The 24,091-nt window shown below is 42.6% G+C and overlaps 1 protein-coding gene across 1 annotated transcript in view; it reads right to left on the reverse strand.

Annotated features, from left to right (window-relative positions):
- The window catches only part of MADD (MAP kinase activating death domain), an 84,448-nt gene that overhangs the window by 39,271 nt on the left and 21,086 nt on the right, over window positions 1–24,091 (reverse strand). Inside the window, exons 4-20 of the mRNA XM_054161451.1 lie at window positions 21,109–21,412; window positions 20,659–20,790; window positions 18,875–18,988; window positions 18,143–18,223; window positions 15,084–15,262; window positions 14,242–14,477; window positions 13,734–13,890; window positions 12,658–12,761; window positions 11,618–11,811; window positions 10,680–11,011; window positions 9,922–10,061; window positions 7,970–8,071; window positions 6,037–6,096; window positions 5,478–5,580; window positions 4,429–4,615; window positions 3,086–3,236; window positions 305–511 (exon numbers count right to left, since the gene is read on the reverse strand). Of these exons, the coding sequence (XP_054017426.1) occupies window positions 305–511; window positions 3,086–3,236; window positions 4,429–4,615; window positions 5,478–5,580; window positions 6,037–6,096; window positions 7,970–8,071; window positions 9,922–10,061; window positions 10,680–11,011; window positions 11,618–11,811; window positions 12,658–12,761; window positions 13,734–13,890; window positions 14,242–14,477; window positions 15,084–15,262; window positions 18,143–18,223; window positions 18,875–18,988; window positions 20,659–20,790; window positions 21,109–21,412 (2,783 nt within the window). The remainder of the gene's footprint in view (window positions 1–304; window positions 512–3,085; window positions 3,237–4,428; window positions 4,616–5,477; window positions 5,581–6,036; window positions 6,097–7,969; window positions 8,072–9,921; window positions 10,062–10,679; window positions 11,012–11,617; window positions 11,812–12,657; window positions 12,762–13,733; window positions 13,891–14,241; window positions 14,478–15,083; window positions 15,263–18,142; window positions 18,224–18,874; window positions 18,989–20,658; window positions 20,791–21,108; window positions 21,413–24,091) is intronic.

Consider the following 24,091-nt stretch of genomic DNA (forward strand, 5'->3'; position numbering starts at 1 on the left):
CCCTATTTCGCTTTTGCTGTTTCCTGCTGCTTCAAAACATCAAACACAGTTAAAAAATAAAGTGGTCTACAACACAATGAAATTCAGAAATAACTGAAATCAGGAAGCTTCTGGGAGAAAACTTCCCTGGATCATTTATCCAAGAGTAGAGTGAAAACATGTATGATTGTTCCCTGTGATCCAAGGTGGAAATGAAGCATGTTACAGCAGCAATGTAGTGCGTTAAAATGGAGAGAATGCAAATAAAACCTAATACCAAACCAGAACTCCCTCCTGCCCTTTTCACATGCACCTTCATACACACCAATGGAAGCAATAAAATTTTCTTCCTTTAAACTCCTTGTGTCAAACTCCCTTGGCCCTTTGCCTGCAGGGCTTGGTGCTTTTGGCATTGGCTGAGGTACTGGCAGCTGCACTGCAGGTTTTGGCTCCACTCTCGGGGACGATGCAGAATCCTTTCCAACAGGAGTGACAGATCCATCTGTTGGACTCCTTTTTCTTTTTTCTGGCTCTTTAAAGAAAAACAAAACCAAAGTATTCAATTAAAAATAAAATAAAATCGTAAGGTAAAAGGAAATGAGAGCAGGAAAAGGAAGATGAGACAGATGGTCTCACCTAAATCATTAAGTTTGGCAGTGAAACAGATCAGTCTCACATTTGTTACCACAAGCCACCATGACTCACCAAGGGCACACTGGTGGAAACAGTAGAGGAGAAAGCCAGACTGCTGTTTCTGGGACACTCAAATGATCTCCTTACAGTATATTTGAAACCTAGGAATCTTCTCGAACACAGTAACTACAGTATTTTCCCCTGCTGAGTTGGGAAAAATTAAGCAACTTTGCCTAAACCACCAACTACTTCCAGAATACAAGCAAGCTCCTTTTGAAGTGAAAAGATGACAAATACAACCATCTCTGATGGGTAACACTAAATGAAAGTTCAATTAGGAGAAGAAAAAAAACCCAAACCAAGAGGCAATACAGTAAGTTCATCCCAAATCTATATTCCCAGGTTTACACAGTGCCCCTCACTGAGGTTTTTACAGTCACAGTAAACAGTGGGGAGTTCACACATGGCTGCCACTTTGAGAAACACTGCTTCCTAGGCCATAGTTCCAAATCCTGCTATTATTGCCAACTGTCCTTGTTCCTAAGCCCAAGTTCTTAGTTTGGCCATATTAAAATAATTACAACCATGCTTCCTCTAGACAAAAAACCTATATTCATCATGACCTGTTCAGAATATGCATATGTTGTATGCAAACTGAACAATATTGCATTGTTCTCCAGAGTGCATTGCTCTCCAGAGTGGCTGGAGAGCTGCCAAACAGAGAGGGACCTGGGGGTGCTGATTGACACCTGCCTAAACATGAGCCAGCAGTGTGCCCAGGTGGCCAAGAGGGCCAGTGGCATCCTGGCCTGTATTAGGAATAGTGTGGCCAGCAGGAGCAGGAAGGTCATTGTGCCCTTGTACTCTGCATTGGTTAGGCCACACCTTGAGTCCTGTGTCCAGTTCTGGGCCCCTCAGTTTAAGAAGGACATTGAGACACTTGAACGTGTCCAGAGAAGGGCAAAAAGGCTGGGGAGAGGCCTTGAGCACAGCCCTGTGAGGAGAGGCTGAGGGAGCTGGGATTGTTTAGCCTGGAGAAGAGAAGGATCAGGGGTGACCTCATTGCCCTCTACAACTACCTGAAAGGTGGTTGTAGCCAGGAAGGGGTTGGTCTCTTCTCCCAGGCAACCAGCACCAGAACAAGGGGACAGAGTCTCAAGCTGCACCAGGGGAAGTTTAGACTCGAGGTGAGGAGAAAGTTCTTCACTGAGCGAGTCGTTCGTCATTGGAATGTGCTGCCCAGGGAGGTGGTGGAGTCGCCGTCCCTGGAGGTGTTCAAGGGGAGACTGGACATGGCACTTGGTGCCATGGTCTAGTTGTGAGGTCTGTTGGGACAGGTTGGACTTGATGATCCTTGGGGTCTCTTCCAAACTTAGTTATACTGTGATACTGTGTGATTTTAGGATTACTAGATTGCTACTTTGTGTCAACATGAAGATAAGCACTAACCTCTAATTCTAGAATTACCTAGATCAACCCACTGAAAACAAGAAAAACATACTGAACAGCTAACACCTGACTATAAATCATGCAATAAGAAGACAAGCCATTCAAAGATGTATCAAGGCTTTAAAAGTTTATTTCAAATACCATCTATTGTGACCACAATTAATTTACTGGATAAGTTCTACTTAATATCAAGTTATGGTATTAGATATTATATAAGCAAGACTTCATTAAAACCATGGAGTTTCACATCAGCCACTCTAATTTTGCTTAGGATCAGTGTCATACTCAAAAATTTATAATTGCCAAGATCAACCTATTCCCCACACTCAAACAATGCTTAGAAATCAACACCTGTAACCCACAGGGCACCTAAGTCAACTCAGAAAAGCCATGATGCAAGCCACTCAGAGTATCAACTACCAACTCTTCAGTAGATGTCACTCCTTTGCTACAATGAAATAAACAGCTTTTCATCATTTGAGATTGCAGCTGAGTAAGATTTTAAGCAGAGAGGTAGCTTTTTGTCATTTTTGCTCTTTGATTTTGCATTAAGAATTAGATTTCAAGAAAAATAGAGGTATTTTCAGACTTCTTTCTCCAAGAGTACTTAGTGATACAAGAATCATGGTGGTTGGTAAGATACAAGCATCATGGGGTTCCATACCAGAAATATTCCCCTCCCTGTTCAGGTTGCGTGCAGCAGCTTTCCAAGACTGCCTGGGACATTGTTAGCTGAAGGTTCCCCCTCTCAGAATTTAAACCTCATCTGTCAAAGTCCTAGGGTTTGTATCTTGCTGCACAGTTTCCAATCAAACACCAGTATGGCCGTTATTTTGCTTTGGTCTGGTCGTGTGTGTGCCACAATTTCAAGCTTTGCAAGGTTTCAGTAACAACAGTAAAGTTCTCAACTGCTTTGAAAGTGCTGTAAGCCCCCTGAAATAGCAGAAATCACCAAACAGCTACCTTCCCAGTAAGGAACTTGTTTGAGTCATAAACACTGTATTGTCATAAACACTTTTCTTACCTTTATTGTAATAGTGAGTATGTGCTATCTCTAGCAGACTAAAAACACTGGCCATGCCTCCCAGGCCAGCATTTGCATAGGACTGCTCCAGGCTCAACACAGTGCACTTCAGCAGGTCCAGCATGCCTTTATAAACCTTGCGGCTGACTTCCTGCAATGAAAATCCCATTAGCATTGCTATTTGTGTGTCCCAGCAGTGTCACTACTATGTCCAAATGGAGAATGGTGACAAATTGTGTCCCTCAGGAGTAAACATTGGGACCAGTGCTGCTTAATATCCTCATCAATGACATAATGGAACCAAGTGCACCTTCAGCAAGTTTGCAGATGACACCTAGCTGAGTGTCATCTCATGCCTGAGGGATGGGTTGCCATCCAGAGGGACCTGGACAAGCTCAAGAAGTGGGTTTGTGTGAACTTCAGGTCCTGCACCTGGTGTGGAGCAATCCCTGGTATCAATACAGGCTATGGGATGAAGGGATTGGGAGTAGCCCTGCAGAGAAGGGCTTGGAGGCTTGGAGACACTGGTAGATGAAAAGCTGGACATGAGCTGGCGATGTGTGCCCAGAGCTCAGAAGGCCAACCACATCCTGGCCTGCATCAAGAGAAGTATGGCCAGCAAGACAAGAGAATAGATTCTCCCTGCTCTGCTCCACCACCCTGGTGAGATACCACCTGGAGTACTGTGTCCAGCTCTGGAGTCCTCAGAGCAAGAAAAAAAACACAGACCTGTTAAGAGTGGATCCAGAGGAGGGCCATAAAACATAAAATGTTCAGAGGGCTGAAACACCTCTCCTTTGAAGAAAGGCTGAGAGTGTTGGGGTTGTTCAGCCTAGAGAAGAGAAGGCTCTGGGGAGACCTTATTATGGCCTTTCAGTATTTAAAGGGGGCCTATAAGAAAGATGGGGACAATTTTTTTAGCAGGGCCTGTTGCAGCAGGACAAGGGGTGACAGCTTTAAATTAAAGATGGGTATATTTAGACTAGATAGAAGGAAGGCATTTTTTTACAATGAGGGTGGTGAGACACCGTCATAGGTTGCCCAGACAGGTGGCAGAAGCCCCATTCCTGGAAACATTCCAGCTAAGGTTGTTTGAGGCTGAGACACCTGCTCTAGTTGCAGATGTCCCTGATGACTGCAGGGGAATTGGACTAGATGGTCTTTAAAGGTCCCTTCCAACACAAAACATTCTATTTCAGATGTGAGAAAGAGACTGAAGAACAGGAATTGCAGAAGTGCTGTAACATCAGCTTTTATGAGGCAATTTAACAAAAACCCTTCTACAAATTGAGCATCAGCAGACACTAAGTATGAGGACTCAGCATACTGAGCTCAGCACTGACCACATCCTGTATGACATCCTGTCGAGCATCTTCTTCTGACTGGACCGTGCGATTCAGCTTGCTCAGTACAAAGACCCGGAGCTGCTCACTCTCCAGCAGACGTCGGACTCTCTTCATGTTTAGCCAGCCAACACCCTGTCCATCTAGAACATTGTGTACCACCTCCTTCAGGAACTGCTGGTTCTCACTGAAGGATTCAAGACATGGCAGGCAAAAGTCAGCCTTCTGCTTACCTCAGTTTGCATGGGAAAAGAGATATGGCCAGGACACACAGAAATGCATTTCCTATCCAAAGGAAGTTTACAGGGAAAGCAGTTCACATCTAGCTACCAGCTAGCATAACTTAACACAGTCCAAACTCTGGTCTAAAGGCCTGGCATCAATATTTTATTTTTTCCATTATGTCCTATAATAAGCAATAATCAGATTTTCCTCTAGTCCTTCTAGCAACCACTCTGCTCCCTTTCACAGACCTCCTCAGAATCCACAATCTTCTCCCACAGCTACCTTGTCTGACCCGCAGGCTTTCCTGGAAAGAAGTGCAGCACCACCAATAGCGCTACTGCAGCAGCTTTGGCAGGTGTACTGCTTTAGCTTGTTTTTCCACAGGGGAAGGAATGGTAAGAATAAAGGACAGGTCAGGTAACATTTACTTGCACTATTCTGAGTCCCTTCCAAAGGCTGAGGAAAGTGTTTCACATTAATTCACAGAATCAAATTGCTTCATGTGAGTCAGCTGATCCTCTGCATGATGCATTAAAATTCTGCTGGCTAGACTACCTTGCTCAGAATAGACTCAATTACAAAGAATAAATACTGAGTTTAAGTAGGGACCCTAGGATTTTTTGGATCCCAGACAGAAAGATTAACTGTGGAGCACAGAAAAATACATATGTGTGTTATCAACTGTAAGGCAATCTACACTGAACCTTCCTGGACAGTAATACATTCAAGCCTAAAGCCAGAGAAAATACTTCTGAGGAAACACTGGCCAAGTATGAGACTGCTCTAACAACATCTTTTACTCAAAAAGCAACAAAATATACTACCTGGAATTGCTGGTTCGTCCCTGAGGCGATGGAGATTCTCTCTTCACCGTTGGGCTGTGCTTAATGACTGAAGACTTCTGATCCACAAGGGCTCGTCTGTTTCCTAGAGAGGAGACGAAACAGGATGAAAAGAAGGGGTGGGAAGAAAGCAATCTTATCCCAGGACACTAACAAGCAACGCTAAGTTTGGCTAACACACCTATTTGGATTACAGGTAACAGACTTCAAACAAAATGGAAACTCCAAAAAAAGCAGCAGCATGTATCATATTCTAGCATCACACATCGGCAGAAAACAGTAATGGGAGTAATGCAGAGAGAAAAAGAGAAGGTAGTAATGGGAGCAGGAAGTGAAAGGCAGGAGAAGTTTGGCTGCTCTGCATGCTGTTCCACAACAAGAACCACCTTCAAATTAGTCACTGTATGTGAAAGCATAATGCATTGGGGATGACTAGATCATGTGGTACTGGTTACCCAGTGAGAAAGGTAGCCCAAAGTCAGGCATAGGGTAATGTTTGAAATTGTCATATCATGCACAGCTCATGCTGTAGGGAACCCACCTTCATTGCTTACTGGGCCAGCTTCAGTAATAATCTCCATTATAGTATTTAACCCAAATACTGGGACACAAAATATACAATTAGTAGTGTACTACAATATCTACACTCCCCATCATCAGCATCCAAAGAATCCAGTCACTGGCTTCTTCCCATCCCTCCCTCACAACAAAACCCCAGTGACACTAGAGCAGGAAGGAGGTTTGAAAGCCCAAGACAACAAGGGCCAGAGTAATTAATCTTAGAGATACTGCTTGACTTGAAATTTGGTATCATGGAATCAATGTATTGCATCTTCAAGGACGTTATTGCACATACTGCATTTCAAGGGCACTATCAAAAACATCTGCATCACTTGAGGAAAAAATATCAATGGATGTGCATGGAATAAAAACTAAAAAGGAAGATGAAAAGGGATCAAACAGCAGCAATGAGATGGAGTCCCAGCATAATTTCCCATTACAGTTAGAAACACAAGATACTACACACACTTGGTGAGAACAAGTTAAGGCAGCAATTGTATACCTGTACAACGGAGACAAAAACATTTAAAAACCAGTGGAGTGCACAGTGGGAGTCCCAGTGAGCCAGCATGCACATGTAAATGAACACTAATACACACACACACTTGCACATGCATAAAATAGACTGAGCTACTCCATGGAAATCCTCGTATCTGCATAGTAACATTGAAGGTCCTACAGGATTACAACAGTCAAGAAAAGAATACCAAAGTGCAGAAGATGAGGCGCAAAGCATGAATGTGGAGTGGTAAACCCCATCACTGTTTTCTTCCAATGCATGGAATCAGTCATTAAGTTTACCCATGGAAATAACCCTGACATGAAGCATGTTTCTTATCCAATACAATTGGAAACATAATCAACTGGTAAAAGGTTGTCAAAAACAGCTGTGCAGAGTCTCTGCTAGTGTTTTTACCCTACCAGTCCTGTTCCTCCTCATTTTACACACAGGGAATGATTACTTGTCTCAAAAACAAAGTCCAAAGCAGAAACACAAAAAATAGCTTTTGGCCTTTGTTTCTACAAGGTCTAAGGTCAGCAAAACATCATACCAACCTTCATCCACATCCCTTCCCACTTCCAGATTAAAGTAATCTTTACCGATGAAAATGATGAGGAGGAAAAAGTAAATGAAAAAAAATCAACATATTAAAACAAAAGCAGCAAATTCTAATCAGATAGAATAACTCAAAACAACTGAAAAGGTCTCAGTACCAAAACACCAGCATGTTCTCTGTTACCCTTCTGGTACTATATCTGGTACAGGGACGATGAGGGCAACTGCCCACAGTAAGAGGGTCATTTCTCTAGTCCCCGTTCAGATGTGTTATGTAAGGCTACTGCAGACAAACAGAAGATGTTCCAATGACAAGATTGTGCACTTAAGTTAGGGATCAATCTTCACTCTGAATGAGCTGAAGTATGGTCCTAATTTGATTTGGATCAGAGATTTTCTATTTAGTGAACTGAATACTAGAGTCTTGAGGTTTGAAACACTTTTGAAATTCATCTGAACTGCAGCATTTATGGGAGGGTGGTATGATCACCACTTACAAATGCAGCATCATTGCCCTAACAAGTTACCTACTACCATGAAGACTGTAGCAGCACAGAAGTAGGACCTACCTCTTGGCTCCAAATCTTTATACTAAGTACTTAAAACACAAAACAAAGCCAACATTCACTGTTAACACAGGCCAAAACAGCCAGTCTCCTGTCCCAACACAGCTCAGCTGTTGGGAAGAAGTCTGACGGAAAAATATCAAGACAATTTACTGTTTTGATACTCAAGACAGGTACCAGCCAAAGTACAAAAACACAACACCCCCAAGATTCCCCTTAGGGGTAAGATCTCAAACTGCCAAGTCACAAGAACTGTAAAAGCTGTAGAAGACAAAGGGAAAAATGGTTACCTTTCAGACTGGGAAAGGGAGTATTCTTGTCTCTTCCAACTTTGGTTGGTAGGGCTAAGTTGGACAGACTGAAACTTGTGCTGTGGTTTCTGTACAGGCTGCCTATGACAGAAGAAAACAATTAAATACCTAATGCTCACTGCACACACACAAACTTCCTAAGTAATTCACCGTATTCCAGATAGATCTTTCATGATTAAGTTGTTCTTTATCACCCAAAAGTTTCTCCTTGTCTCATTTACACTGTAACCATGCCTGTAACCTGATTTTTCTGAATTGCACAAAAATAGAATTCTTAGCATTCATGATACAATCATTGCTGTTACATCTTTGAGTCTCAAATGTAACAGTCATATCCACCTATTTTCCTGTGTTTAAACAGTCTCACGTCAGCTGTGTCCTCTAGTTTGATCCTCTTTGTAGAAGCAAATACATAATGTGGGCCACACAAGAAAACAGGATGATGCAAGGCCTCCAAGACACGTCATTCTGAAGTGAGGATTGTGCACTGTCTTATGAAACACTGTAAATATGCTACAAAAGCATGCTTTAAAATAGAAGCTTTCCCTTTATTAGAGGAAGACAAAAGTTCTTCCCAGCACAGACATTTTAGAAACACAATAACGACTCATCATCTGCTTAACCCTGTAGACAGCCTGAAAGCACCTCACACAGACCAACAGCCTGAGTAACACTTTCAGATGTTCATTTGTCAGCATACTACTGCAATTTGCTTTGGCTCTCTTTTTTGCAGCCTTATTTCAGCAGCACTCCTTTTATCAGAAACATCAAATACATTTTGCTCACTGCCACACACTTTTTGCACTGCTCCCCACTGGAGTGCAGGACTCGGTTGGCCATATATTCTTTCACTCATTAAAAAAAACCTTAGATTAGCTTTTCACACCTAGAGATTTTATCCTTAAAATGTAATTCAAAGGAGGTGAGCATAGTCAAGAAATGAGCACCGAAACACACAACATGGCAGCATGGAAAGCACAGTACTGGTAAGACTTTCGTATCAACTTCACAAAATTGCACCATTTTTTGTTTAAATGAAACGGAAAGAATTTCTCATCTGTGCCCTAAAGAGCTATAAAACTCCAAGGCCTAACCACATAACTAAAGTCCTTAGTGAAAAATAAGCACAGCAGTAATTATCAGCAGTGTAAGCTGCAAGGGTCCTGTGGCTCCCAACATGGCTTCTGGAGAGCTGTGCACTTGTAGCCCAGAAAGCCAATCAGATCCAGGGCTGCATCAAGAGAAGTGTGGCCAGCAGGGCAAGGGAGGTGATTCTCCCCCTCTACTCAGCTCTGGGGAGACCCCACCTGGAGTACTGCCTCCAGTTCTGGAGCCCCTATTACAAGAGGGATCTGGACGTGCTGGAAGGTGTCCACAGAAGGGCCACGAGGATGATCAGAGGGCTGGAGCACCTCTCCTATGAGAACAGACTGAAGGAGTTGGGGCTGTTCAGTCTGGAGAAGAGAAGGCTCCGAGGTGACCTCATTGTGGCCTTCCAGTATCTGAAGGGGGCCTACAAGAAGGCTGGGGAGGGACTTCTCAGGATCTCAGGTAGTAATAGGACTAGGAGGAATGAAATGAAGCTGGAGGTGGAGAGATTCAGGCTGGAGGTGAGGAGAAAGTTCTTCCCCATGAGAGTGGTGAAGCCCTGGAATGGGTTGTCCAGGGAGGTGGTTGGGGCGCCATCCCTGGAGGTGTTTAAGCCCAGGCTGGATGAGGCTCTGGCCAGCCTGATCTGGTGTGGGGTGTCCCTGCCCATGGCCGGGGGGTTGGAACTAGATGATCCTTGTGGTCCCTTCCAACCCTGACTGATTCTATGATAATAATTTTGCAACCCAGTTATTCTCTTGACTAGCCATGACTCTATTCTACCTCTCTGTAAACTCTCATATAATAAATAAAACCAGGTTAATGAACACATTAGTACATACTTGCAAAAGACATGATGCCCCCAAAACCTTCACTGCTGTTGTTGGAGACAGTAGAGTTTGGAGAGCTGGCCCTGGAATCTGAATCTGCATCAGAATCGTTGGCCAGTTTTAAACTGTTTGGTCGGAGTAACTTCTGAGACCTGTAAAGAAATTAAGTACAACTGTTAATAGCTTTATCACTTTTCCCTCCAAATCAAAAAGTTGTATGGTTGTGGGATATCAATGCTGTTTCATTCCTCTCTTTTCACCATACTGGGGGGGGCGGGGGGGGAGAAAATGAGAGAAAATGAGAGAAATGAAGATTCTTTGCATTCAGGCTTTTATTACCTTCCACAGCACGCTGAAAACTTGTCTGCAAAAGAGCACTGGTGAATTTAAGGGGTGAAAGGTTCTGCTTTGGATTTTCTTGTTACTGCTCTCAATGCTATGAATCACTATTGTATCTTTCCCCCAAAAGACAAAGTTTCACCAAAAAAGAAATATACTCCAAGGCTTCCAGGATTCAGTAGGTATCTACTAGAACGCTTCCAGGAAGAACTGTGAATTCTGTTAGCTTCTACAACTTCCATAAAAGCAAGGAACTAAGGGAAGTGAGCAAGTGCCTTTACTCAAACCAGAATGGTTTACAGAATTTCAGTATTAAATGTAAGTGATCAATACATTTCAGGTTCAAAAGACATTTGAATGAATGAAAACTACATGAAGTAGAGGCAAAGCCCAACAGCTGTACAGAAGGGCAGGAGACATGGAGGACTTGCCTGCTTCCACCGAGATTCTGATTAAATCTTGGGGTGTAGCTTTCTTCCTGCTCATCATCTTCATCCTCTGCAGGAAAACCATACTGTGGCTCGAAGTATGGATTGTCATACTCTTGCTTCCTCACCACCCCTTCTGAGGAGCTCATGCTGTCAGCTGCACTGTCACTCTCACGACGATCCAAGCTTATCCTGGGAAAGCTCGGTTGCAGCGGTAAGGAAGGGAGATGGTTTGAAAATCCAGCAACCAACTTCTCTTCTGTTTCTGCTGAATCTGCTGACTCCTGTGGACCAGTCAAATCATTGGTCTGCTCGCTGATTTGCGTTACATACAACTGAAGGGGGGGACAAGAACACTTATTTCAAACTGGGAAGTCTGCAGGGTTATCTGCTGTTTCTTACAGGGCCCCCACCCCATCCCCACTATCTGTGGCTCTAATCTAGGAGTTTATGTATGCTGCAGTGTTTGTACATTGTTGCAGGCACTTACTCTCCTGTAGAACAAATCTTACTGGTGAGTGTTAGCCCAGGATAACTGCTCTCCATTACCCCATTTTGTGGTTATGCAAGCAACTCCTGTTCTTCCTAAACAGCCACAGAATCACGAGTCTTCCCAGCCCACTCCCTGTTCCTTTAACACATCAGGCCTTTCCAGACTGTAAAAGCAATTACTGCAGTCACAAACTGGATCATTGCTCTCTGTTAATGATGCACTTTCTCAGTATGAAAGCTTTTATGTACAGGAATGCTCTATCCCAGCATAAGAGGGTACCAGTAAACACCACCTTGCTCAGAAAGTACAGAAAAAGCATGCAGTTTAATCCATGCATAGTTTCACAGTCCTATTAGCTTTTGCCCTTCTCAGAAAGAACCATGTGAATTTTCCCACTCTTTACATCCCAATCTCCTGATCTTGGGGCTGAATTGATCTCAGTACACACGTGATTCACTCCATGGATGACAGTGCTGGGGCTGCTACTGGCTGTAGTACTGGAACTTGAACGAGGCTGGTTGTTCTCTTGGGAGTTTTCACTGTCCATGGCCTGTTCATCCAGATCCCCTGAATATTCTTGAAAATCATCAAATTCCACTTCACTAGCATCACCAAGAGCTGCGTGAGTCAGGGGGTCAACATCTGCAAACAGATCATTTCACATTAAAGAACTCTGTCTTCCTCAGCCTTCTGTCCATCTAAGTAAAGCTCCCTTGATGAGGACTGCTCAGCAGAATAAATTTGCATAAAAACTTAGGATGTGAGTGGCTTCTGGAGGTAATGTATTCCAACCCTCTACTCAAAGCAGGCGTTGCTTCAGAGCTACAGCAGGCTGCTCAGAGCCTTGTCCCACTGAGTTTTTAAACACTTTAAGGCTTGACATTCTACTGTGCCAGGAACCTGTTTAACTATGCTAACCATGAAGGTCTTTTCCTTGCAGCTCATGGTTATTACCTCTTGTTCCTGAAACAGAGGAAACATATCATCTCTCCTAGATTTAGTTTACTGAAGAAAGTGAGAGTTTCCCACTCTCACAAGAGAAGCTACTCCTGCAGTCTTGATATAAGCCAGAGGGAATGCCTTTTTCTGTTTCCACTATGATAAAGTGACTCACTCACTAAAGCCAGCACTGAGAACCAATATGTGGGGGCAGGAGAAAATTTGTACTCAGCTACAGTATCTACTGGCAGCAGCAGGTTGTTTCCGGATCTAGTGGTGCAGTTTTGTTCAGCAGCACCTGTATTTTTTCTTCCTCCTTCCAGTGCCCTTTGGAGGGCATTGTTTATAAACAGGAGAAATGTCTTTTTTCAGCCTACTCCTGTATATTGAAGGAGCACAGAAAACACTTTTACTTCAAAGCAAAACTACAATGGAACAATACTTCACTCTGATTCAGGGACTTACAGGAAGCTTTTTTCCACACAGTGCAGATGAATGGGGAGAGGAATCTCTGTGGACCTTGTGAAAGTAAAGCTCAAAGTTACTCACTTGGGGTATCGCCATTAATGTCACATTTCATCATCTCACTGACAAAGTCCCCAAGGGAGGAGTAGGAGGAGCTTGAATCATCATAGTCGACACTGTCACTGCCACTGCCACAACAGGTGAGAAAGAGAGATGAGTGGCAGTATAACAGCAACATCAGGGCTTGATGTTTCAAAGATGTGAATCAGCATTGTTTTAATGAGCCTCAATCTCATGATATTACAGTCTCTATAAACTTTTGGCAAGTCAGAAGCCAGCCTCATGAAAGGTAAGAACAAACAAATTAACTTTGAGGTATACGAAGAGACAATATGGGAAGACATTTAAAGGCTCTCAGTAAAGTTAATGAGGTCAAGCATAAGTGAGCAGGGAGTAGTGTATTAATTTTCAGTGGGTGTGGGTGTAGGACAACTTCAAGGAAACTGGAAATCACAAGTAAAAGCATTCCCTTTTTATGATATGTAATGATACACCCCACGCTTTCAGTATCACTGGTGCTGTGTAGAACATAAAAGATGTGTAAGTCCAAGCCTGAAAGCTCTCACAGGTTAGCAGAGAACAAAGGATAATGAAACTAGATGCAAAACTCTGGGAAATATGGCTAAAACTACTGTAACAAAAAACTTCACTCAGGTGAAGGTCTCAGGCAGTGGTTACTACCAATAAGCTTCATATAACTCTCTGTACTGAGTAGACACTTGAAAGAGTGGCAAGATGGGTGGGAGTACTTGTAGTGCTGCAACAGATATAACTGGAGGAAAACCAGCATGGTTAGAAAAGTGTTAGAGTGGAAGGAAATACCTCATGTCAAGTGGCATACAGATAGTAAAAGAAAATAGGAATATACAAATGGAGAATCACATTAAATGAAGGCTTGAGAGTACACTAGAAAAGACTAAGATGTTGCTGTGCTGACAGAACAAAGACAACTTACTTCAGTGTCAATATTCTGCCCAAAGAGAGTAACCTGAAATGGCAACCTGGCAGGCTACAGAAAGAGGCTGCAAACAAGAAGTATGAGGAGAGGCCCAGCAATCTAAAGTAATTATCATGCGACTACAATCATGCTCTCCACTAACCTGTCATCAGTGGGATCAGAATCTGTTTCTTTCTCTGCTGGGACATTCAGTGCTTCAGCCAGCTGTGAATTACTGTCATAGACACGATAGTGGATGGGCTGCAGCTGGTGAGCATACCACTTTGGTTTGTCACCAATCAGTGCTGGGTCAAACGTGTCTGTACAAAAGAGAGTTACTTGAACTCATTTATTGATGTCAAAGGCTTGATTTATAGTGAGCCTGCCTCTTACTAAATCTTGCACAAAGGAAAAGGAAGGGATAGACTCTACTCTAAAAAGCCTACAAGACTTCTCTATAACCAAAAAAAGGTAAGAGGTTAAATTAATTAGAGGATTAAATGGTTAATAGCACAGCTAATTTGGTAGAAACACATCAGGACATACATAAAGATTGAAAAAGGTTCTTCCAACTGGATTTCCTTCCCCAGCAGGAATAATCTGGGTTAAAACTGTGTCCTTCCCTAGACTCTCTGCTTTTTATGTGCAGGAAAGGCAAGAGCAAAACTTACTGTTATGAATTCTTTGGAAGGCATAGTTAGTAGGGTTGAGTGACCATTCTCCAAAATATTCCACAGCCTGAGTCCTGGAAAGCTTATCTGCAAAAGGTGTTTGCTTCGGCCTAGAGGCAAGAAAAGAATTTGCCTGGAATGCCACCACCGGTCGTGGGAAGAGACGAAGAGTGCGAGTGTGCATCTGGAAACCCTGCAAAACATTCGGTGAGTTGAAGAATCTCACCATAGCAACCCTGAAAAGAAACAGAGGACAATCTATCAGATAAAAACACAAGACACAACAGAAGACAGAAAGCCTTTAACAGGTATGCAGTAGGCCATGTTTCAAGGCTCTGAATAGCAGTAAACCAGTACAAAAATAATGTCTTCTTAGAAAAGAGTCATCTTTAAATAAAGAAAAGAGAAACACCCAAAAATCTCAAGAAATCCCTTTGGTTTACTTTACCATCTCAACACCCAGACCCATTCAGTGAGGGACATCACTCTCATACGTGCTAGCTGACACGACAACTAAGTCTCCAGCTTTTTTTATGTTTCAAGACTTGTGATTGAGCCTAAAGGTACAATATCAGACTGACAAGTCCAGGCAAAGAAGATGATCTACAAGAAAATGCAAGAAACAAAGCACTCCCACAAGATAAACAGTTCATGCAGTTATCAGATTTGAGATAAAGACTAATTTCTGCTTTTATTTTTTTTCCCATGATATAAAGTAGAACCTGCAGTAGAACCTGGAAGATGTTGCCTCTACAACAGGATCCACAGAAGCGTCTGTGCTGTGTTCAAGTGTTCAAGAACACTTCATGACAACTCAAGACTACCTTCCTGCTCAGCCTCACCTGGTGGCCACATCCACAGAGTCTACATCATTTCCATAGATCAGAGGGTTGAATTCTGTAGAAGGAGTAGACTGCAAATCATGCTGTGGTCTTCCCAGCAGCAGCGGCACCTCCTGCCCCTCATGGAACTTCTCTAGATTAAGAATGGGCTGAGTATTCAGACTCATACTGGCCAGTGCCTGATGAAGGACAACATTATGCACACATTCAGCAAGGAATGCTATTAGAAGAACAAGAGAGATCAGAGCTACCCTGCCCACTAGGCAATTGCAGTAACTGTGCATGCTCCATTAGTATGTCTTAAAGCATCTCCTACTCTGAGTCAAAAATCTCTCCAGGTCCTCCTTTACATGGATTGTCAAAAGGATCTCAATGCAGAAACAGTCCTGGTGCCATCCAAGGGGTAGCAGAGAAGTCCACTTTGCTAGATCATTCATAACATGAAAACAGGTAGTGGTTCACAACATGAACCACTAGTAGTATGGCACTTTGTACAACTCATTGTAGAGTTTTTCCCACATATAATTTGAATACACCTTAGGACCCAGAGGCCTTGAAATTTGCTTTGCAATTTGTCCATTCAACCAGTGAGTTTGATACCCCAGGACAATGTGGAGACAGCTTTATGTAGGCATCTGCCTGTCACTCTGCAAATCTCCACTTCCCATCTGAATGAGGTCTTCATCACTCCATATACCTACTATCTCCTTCAACCCTCATAATATCATCAAGGATATGCACTGGAGCAGCACAAGCTGTAAATCAGTCCTGGGCACTCAGACCTATCCTAAATCTTCCTCATTTCTCTTATTTGCCCACTGAGTCTTCATCCCTTAATTTAAAAAATGAATAAATACATAAAATGAAACAAAAATGAAACCAACAAACCATACAAAGGGTAAAATGGAAAATCGAGGGGAAAAGAATAAAATAAAGAACCTTGTTGTCAGGAGTGAGCAGCTGTTTCTGAGTGATTGCAGTCATGCTAATCAGACACTGGAGGCAAGATGGAAGATCATATGATAACATCAGCAGCCCATCAGAGCCAAGACGAACACATGACCACAGAGATACAGATGGAAGGGAAAAAAATAAATCTATTACTACCAAATATCACAAATGACAGGAAATAAAAGGGTCCACAAAATAGGCACATCTTGGGAAGAGAGATCCAACTGCCCCACCCCCAAACACTCACATTTGGCCACCTTGGAAAACAGAATGCTGCTGTCCTTATTGATGCAGCTAAGAACCTTCTACTGTAGTAGAATCTTGTTCTTTCACTCTAAGACCCAAAGTGTTGACTTCAGTGATGTGAGCTGCAATTTAGTCTTATCTGCTTGGTACAGCACTCCTTCCCCTTTGCCAATGGTCAACTCTTCGTGATAACGCCTACAGGAGTGCGTTCAGATGTAAATCTGAATTTGAGTGAACACTATGACAATTTTAAATATGCCTTCAATAAATCTGGAATTTATTGATCTGATACTCAACTTTGCCCTCGTAAGAGTTTTGCTGAGTAGTGCCTGAAATTGCAAGGGGGTGAGGCAGAAGTGAGAGGAAGGTGGATCTAATGAAACTCCAAGCAATGTATCACTTTTGTCTGTGCTGACAGCAGGCACTGGGGTATCATAGAGGTGGAAGACTTTGCTCTCATAGTCCAGGAGAACTGATAAAGAGCAGACCTCATCACAACTAGCAACACACTTTACCTTTAGATACTGCATGCAGCATGCGTAAGAAAAACAGAAATAAAGAGATAAAACCTGCTTGACATGATCAGCCAGGATGACCCAAGCTGATTAATGGCTTAGCAGGACCTGAGAGAAGAGACTGAGACCTCACACACAGATCTGTGAGTTGGGGGGAAACAGAGATGGTCATAGCCTGATGGATCAAGCCGGAGTTCAAAGCCCACAAAAAAAATGTAAAGGAGGAATCTGGAATGTTCTGCATCAGCTGGAAACAAGTTAGCCCCAAAGAACAGCAAAACCCAGAAATAATCTATTGCTTCCAGGAGTATCTCAAATTATGCCTCACCTGGCTAAGACATTAACTGCAATTAATCTCCTCAGTGCAGTTAAGTCTCAGTGATCTCACTCTGATAGATTAACTCTCTCCATTAAGATAGAAAAGCAGCAATTGGCTACCTAAAACTTAGCAACTGTATCTGTTGATACCTGTTTTCAAGCTCAAGATACTACTGTATTCTAACAGGGGGGATGTTCTAACTGGCCAACTATATGGAGTGACAGAAAATGCCTAGTCCCCTCCAAATGACAAAGGTGGACGCGGCAGAGACAGAAAAATGCTGAATCAGGCAACAAAAATTACAGTGAAGGCCTCTGGAGAAAGTACAGTTTTGTGGGTTTAGTCCCAGCTGCAGCCAAGCCCCACAAAACTGACCCCTTCCATCCCCTCCCCCTGGTAGGAGAAATTTGGACCAAAATGCAAAACCCTGTGGGCTGAGATGAGGAGGGTTTAGTAGAATAACACAAAGAACAACAGGAACAGTAAAGTAGCTATACATAAAATGAGTACTATAAAATGTGACACGTTCAGCCAGCACTCTGCCCTGCCCTCTCTTACATAGAGGGCATGAAAAGGTATGGTATAGCCCACTGGCTGGTTCAGCTGACTACCCTGGGTGTGGCCTCCCAACTTCTTGAGAAGAAAATCAACCTTATCCCAGCCAAACCCAGGACATACAGAAAGATCAGAAACCATGAAAGTCTCAGATTTAGCTTAGTTGGGAGAAGACAATGTTAGAAAGCCACACAGCTCAAAGATGTCAAAGGACATCCCTATAACTTTATTTAATCAGCCACTCTACCCATTAGCCCACCTTCAGAGTAGGAGACCTCTCCGTGACTAACCAAGGGGCACTTTCTTAAACAAGCGTATTATAGTAGTCTGATGCATTTCACATCCATGTGCCTGGATACATCTCTGCTTTTAACACATTTTACTTTACATTTGCTGACTTGCATTCTTGCTGTACAAGACTGCATCTGCTAAATTCTACTAAATTCAAGTCCTTTCCCCAGAATGCTTATTACCTGTTTCAGATGCTTTTTCAGCTCTGAAGCTTCTGGTTCTGGCAGCGCTGGCAAGGATTCTGCATTTGTGGGAACAATCACCTGGAATTAAGTATAGCAACAGAATCTCCTGAATCTTCACCTCCCCAGAGATAAAAGCCACAAAGTAAAATAATTAATAAACAACCTCCACACATAAGACACCTGCACCGATACTTTGATTTTCCCTTCTTTATGTCCGTTGTTGTTTACTACATCACAAACAATGGAGAAGTTGCTTTTAGCCTTTACTACAGAAAAGCAAAACAAAACAACAAAAGAAAGTTTGAGGGAATCCACACTCATCCTTTACAATTTCCACCACGTAGAAGATGTTACAAGTGTTTTTCTTGCTCATGCTCCAGTAAAAAACAGGATATACAGTCCCATTTGAACCGTGACAATCAATGCTGCTGGAAGGCTCTTATCAGATCGGATGTCTTAGGCAGGGTTCTCAGATACAGGGTGGCAATTACTCAGGAAGACAGTTTTATCATTTGTTTGAGGATTTATCTTCTAATGATAACTGAAAAATAGTATCTTATGAGTGAAAGACATGGGGACCCTGAGACACAACAAAGAACAGAATCCTAAAGTTTAAGATGAATGGCAAAGGTAGACTGAGGCCAGGCATTCTTAAATTCTCAGTGAGTACAAATAAAAATGCACAGTTCCCTGGAAACAAACCCACAAGCTCTTAGAGGCACCACTTACCCTGTTGGTATCCAGGTCAATAAGCCACACATCATCAGGCATCTTAAAATCCAGTTTGTAAAGAAAGAAACTTGCTGGAACACCAATGATGTAAGGTGTAGGGGCTAGAAGCAACTGAGGAAAGAGAGCCTTCAATAAGGACAAGATCTGCATTGCATCTCACCATGTTCTTCCCAAATATTTAATTACAGCTTGTTTATAGCAGAGGGGCTAAGAAGCAAAGCATTATAAGTAATATGTAGAATAGAATAGAATAGACCAGACCAGACCAGGTTGGAAGAGACCTTTGAGATCATCGAGTCCAACCTATCATCCACTACTATCTAATCAACTAAACCATGGCACCAAGCACCCCATCAAGGCTCCTCCTAAACACCTCCAGTGATGGTGACTCCACCACCTCCCTAGGCAGCACATTCCAATGGCCAATCACTCTTTCTATGAAGAACTTCTTCCTAACATCCAGCATAAACTTTCCCTGGTGCAGCTTGAGACTGTGTCCTCTTGTTCTGATGATAGTTGCCTGGGAGAACAGACCGATCCCCTCCTGGCAACAACCTCCCTTCAGGTAGTTGTAGAGAGCAATAAGGTCTCCTGTGAGCCTCCTCTTCTCCAGGCTAAGCAACCCCAGCTCCCTCAGCCTCTCCTCACAGGGCTTGTGCTCCAAACCCCTCACCAGCTTTGTTGCCCTCCTCTGGACACGTTCCAGCAAGTCAACATCTTTCCTATAAGTAATTCATTTCATACAATAGAGAAGAGAAAAAAAAAGGCAAAGAAAAAAGTTCCTGCTCAGAGAGTTTCAATTTCTGCTTCTCATGGCCCCATCCTTGCTCAGGGGGATAATTTCTGGAAAAAAATGAGCTAGTCTACCATTGTTCCACATCTATCATGAGACAAGACAAAATAAAAGACCAAAAAACAAAAAGATGTTCAAAGTACAAGCCTAACTAGAGCGGCAACATGTCACAAATGAGCACACCCCCAGCTCAAACTGATTCTTTGCCATTGTAAATATGGATTTACTCCTTCAAGTGCTCGTGAATAGTAACTTGGTTTCAACTTTGTAAGGTCCCTGGAAGAAGAAGAAATTCCATTTTTCCAAATGAACATTGCAAACCTAAGGGGAAATTCAGGTCGCTTCTGATAAGGGAATCAGCAGGGGCAAAGTGTTTAAATGAGTAAGGCATGGAGCAGCTTGAGACCAGTGGCTCAGGAGGCTAGTTTATTCTTTAAATCTAGAATAGTTGGTCACCTCTGAGGGGCAATACAACAATAAACCTGCAGTATCAGATGCAGGATAGCACTGAAGATGCCTGGAATTCTATCTTTCCAAGCAAAATAATGAGCTGATTATTGGCAAAACCCAGGCTCCCACCTGAAGTAACTCAACGCTTCACATTTTTGAGGAGAACTAACTGCAGGCAATAGTTTCTAAACTCTGAATCAAGAGCCCTCAAGCATCCTTGGATACTACTCTGGACCCTCCTCATTAAATGTTAATGCTCACCTGTGGGAAGCACTGGAGGTGCTATCCCTATTGTGGATCTACAGCTTTTCAGTCCATTGTTTGTGAACTACCATGAACTACTGCTTTGAATCATACTATTCATTAAGCATACTTTGAAGATAGCCTAAAAAAGTGGTGCTTGAGGAATGCTCTTTGCAAGGCAAACTTTATTGTGCTCCCTGAGAAAGCAGAAGGGAAGAAAACAGACTACTTCTATACATTTCAGACATCACAGAAACTCTCTCTGCAAAAGACCAACAAATTAAAAAGTATGTACCTGTTCTGCAGAGGCCATGCAGGTAGGAAGCAGAGGGATCACTGGGAACATGTACTCTAAAGGGTAGATCATAGCCACAAAGGCCATCACAGACATTGAGAGTGCATTATAATCTCGGGACTGTAATACAACCTGCAACCAAAGAAACTCACATTAGCACTGCAGCAGCCATTCACTTGTAATGCTCCCTCCAGGGAGATACAAAGATTACAGCCTGAAGGCCTCTGATTTGATAGCTGTGAACTCAATGGCTTTCCATTAATCTGTCAAAAATGAGTTTGGGTGTTTTTCTTAAGTGAGAGCAAAACTTTTCAAAACAGGAACCTCAAAAGAAGCTAATCCTTCCTCCCCACAGATAAGTTGATTCCAGACAGTACAGAAGACAGATGTTACATTGAAGAGGGCAGAGTTTCCTACATACCTACCAAAGATCAACTATTCCCTTCTTACCTTGTGCTCCAGAAGGATGCAGGTCAGCACCTGCAGGCAGGCATCCACTCCCAACAACTCCAAAGGCAGATGTAATGGAAAATCCACCAAGTTGAAGCGGGACGGATCAGGAAGAGCAAAGGTCAAAGCTGGCTGCAGCTCATGTGGCAAGACTTCGACATCCACCCGCTTCTGACCAGCAACAGGCATGGGTGAACGGAGCAGCCTGTATATCCAGGCCTCAATCTCCCGCAAGTCATGTAGCAATGCACTAGACTTCTCTTCCACCAGGAGGGAGCCTGTGAAAATCCGCCACATTGTATCCCTGTACAGGAAGAACACCAAGGTTAACACTGCAAGAGCTGGACTGGACAACCATTCCCTAGGGCTTTTCCAGGCAAAGAGAACTTCCACCAAAAATTAAAAGATGCAGCTACCAAACATTTGGTCACACAAAAGAAGGGAAAGAAGGATTTTAAGCTTACTGAAACAACACTGTGGGGAAGTATAAACCTTGGAGACTTGATAGGGTGCTTGGTTGCATGGTTTAGTTGATTAGGTGGTGTTGGATGATAGGTTGGACATGATGATCTTGAAGGTCTCTTCCAACCTGGTTTATTCTATTCTATTCTATTCTATTCTGTTCTATTCTATTCTGTTCTATTCTATTCTGTTCTATTCTATTCTGTTCTTTCTGTGGCACAGCTCAACACAAATATGTCACTTCCACCTGAGAGTTCATTCACTCATTTAAAGGGTTCAGTTAGGTCCAGATCTCTGAAGATCTCTTATTGCTCTGGAGCTTGCAATTCAGCATTCTCATAGGATACTCTCATACCTCATCCAGAATTGTGGCAGACTGATTGATTGTAGGATTCTGTTTCCAGCAGTCCTATAAACCTGGGCAAGAAAGGAGCTAAACCTGAGATAATAAAGATATGCCACACTAAGAGTTTCCAAATGTTTTAGCATGATAAAACGCTATTGTTCATGCTATTCTAAACTGCATTGTATCGTTCTAAGAGCTCAATAATCCATGGCAGAAGTGGATGTATTTCAGCTGAGAATATAAACTTATGAATGATGCCTAGAAAGCATTTAGGTATTTCAGCAAAATAAGCAGCAATTTTTCCATGCCTTAAGCTAGTAATCTACAAACTTGTAGCTCACAGAGAGGCTAGCCAAAATGCATGTACAGCATTGCTCAGGGCCTTCAGAGATTCAGAACTTGAAACTGGGTCTGACAAGGGGAACAAAGTGACTTGTGCAGCCCTTAGTGCTGTGGCAGAGTGAAAGCTGCCAATTTACTGTAGCCGTCCTGCAGGAAACCTCCATCTGATAAATATCTTCATTTACTGTAGGAGAGCCTTTAGAATGTCACAGGTTCAAATTGTGAGATCTAATTTACAATTCACAACTGAAAACAAAAACAATTGAAAAGATGATGACACTGGAGGCTTCAGAAAGGAAGAAAAAAATTAGAGAAATCTGGAGGGGTCAAAAGAAAGGCAATCTGAGATTATGCTGAGTAAGTGACAGCACCTCTGAGGAACAGCAATGCTTCTCATCCTCCACTCTTCCTTCAGATACTTGTAAAGCACAGGACATTAGGCTGTTAACAGGCACCTTCAACCTCTTGCAAGCTGTTCATGAATTCAGTTTCACCTTTTTTTGTTCTGCCACCACTTCAAAACTACTCTGCTTTTCCAGTCACGGCTCGCAAAGCACATGGTAATTCAAAACTGCTGCTTTCCTTTTCCCAGAGGTGTATGCTCAGCATTCTTTCTCCTGCCTTCCTCATTTGTCACTCAGATGTCCTCTTAAAGAATTATGTCCAACAAGAGCAAATTTTGCCAATACCACATGCCATTCAAACACTGGAATACTTTAGCACCTCTTTCAAAAACCAGATGAGCTCTCAAGAGTTGAGGAAAATCAGCAAATTTAGCTAAACCATGTGACAAAAGAAGCTCCCTTAATTCATGCTTCCATTGGAGAGGAAAAAAAATAAACTTTGCTCTGTCAGAATCATTCTTCCCCCAACAGTCAGTGGATTCAGGTGATAAATCTGGTAATGCAGGGGTCAGTTATAAAATCAGGACACTCCCCCAGAACTATTCTAGGGCAGTATCCTAAGAAGCAGGCAACTGGACTGATGTCCCCTTCCACACAAAAAGTGAAGAGCTTATAAAGATGAAAATTACAGATGTCCTGTCATTTTGTTTTGCTTTTGACATGTTTACTTCAGAGTGTACAAAACTACTTAATTTACATTGTGAGCTCTCTCATACTCAACCCCTCTTACTATTGAGATAATCCCCTCCTTCTCCAGAGATTAATTTTGTATTTTTTCTTTTCAATTAGTAGAATGGAAAGGAAACTATCATCCTGGAATGTAGGTGTCAGGCCCAACAGCACCGACATACATCCATGACTGAAATACATTAAGACATCGTTCCTTCTGCATCCTACAGTGCAACAGCTTTTGTTACATACCCAATATAATAACAGCAGACATGCAAGATTACTGCATTACCAAGTTCCTGTTAATTTGCTGTTATCAACCCCCCTTCCCATATGCTTCCTAGACAACTCCTTTGCCTTCTACTCTCCTCCCTCTTCCGTTCAAATATTGTACTTTGAGTTCTTTCAGCTGTTCCTGCTTCTCTAGCCTTTTCTCTCCCATGATGAAGTTCAGATTGGCTCATAAACTCATTAAGAACAATTTCATCATTTCCCTCTTGCCCCAAGTGGCAATTCTCTGTTATTTTTGGCTGTTTCTATCTTGCCAGTCCTGATGTACGCTGCCATGGAGCTTATACACCACAGCAACAATAACAGCACCAGTGCTGTTAGAAAATATCAAGCTCAGTTAGTTATCAGCAGACTGATGCCTCCTTAAGATACCAAACATGGAAAGTCATACCAGGTTACAGAATCAGATGGAGGACTTTCAAAGGGATCATCCCCAAAATTTCCTTTTCCTACTGTGACCCTTAGTTAA

The sequence above is a fragment of the Dryobates pubescens genome, chromosome 5 (genome assembly GCF_014839835.1).
Source record: "Dryobates pubescens isolate bDryPub1 chromosome 5, bDryPub1.pri, whole genome shotgun sequence".
Taxonomy (NCBI): Eukaryota; Metazoa; Chordata; class Aves; order Piciformes; family Picidae; genus Dryobates; species Dryobates pubescens.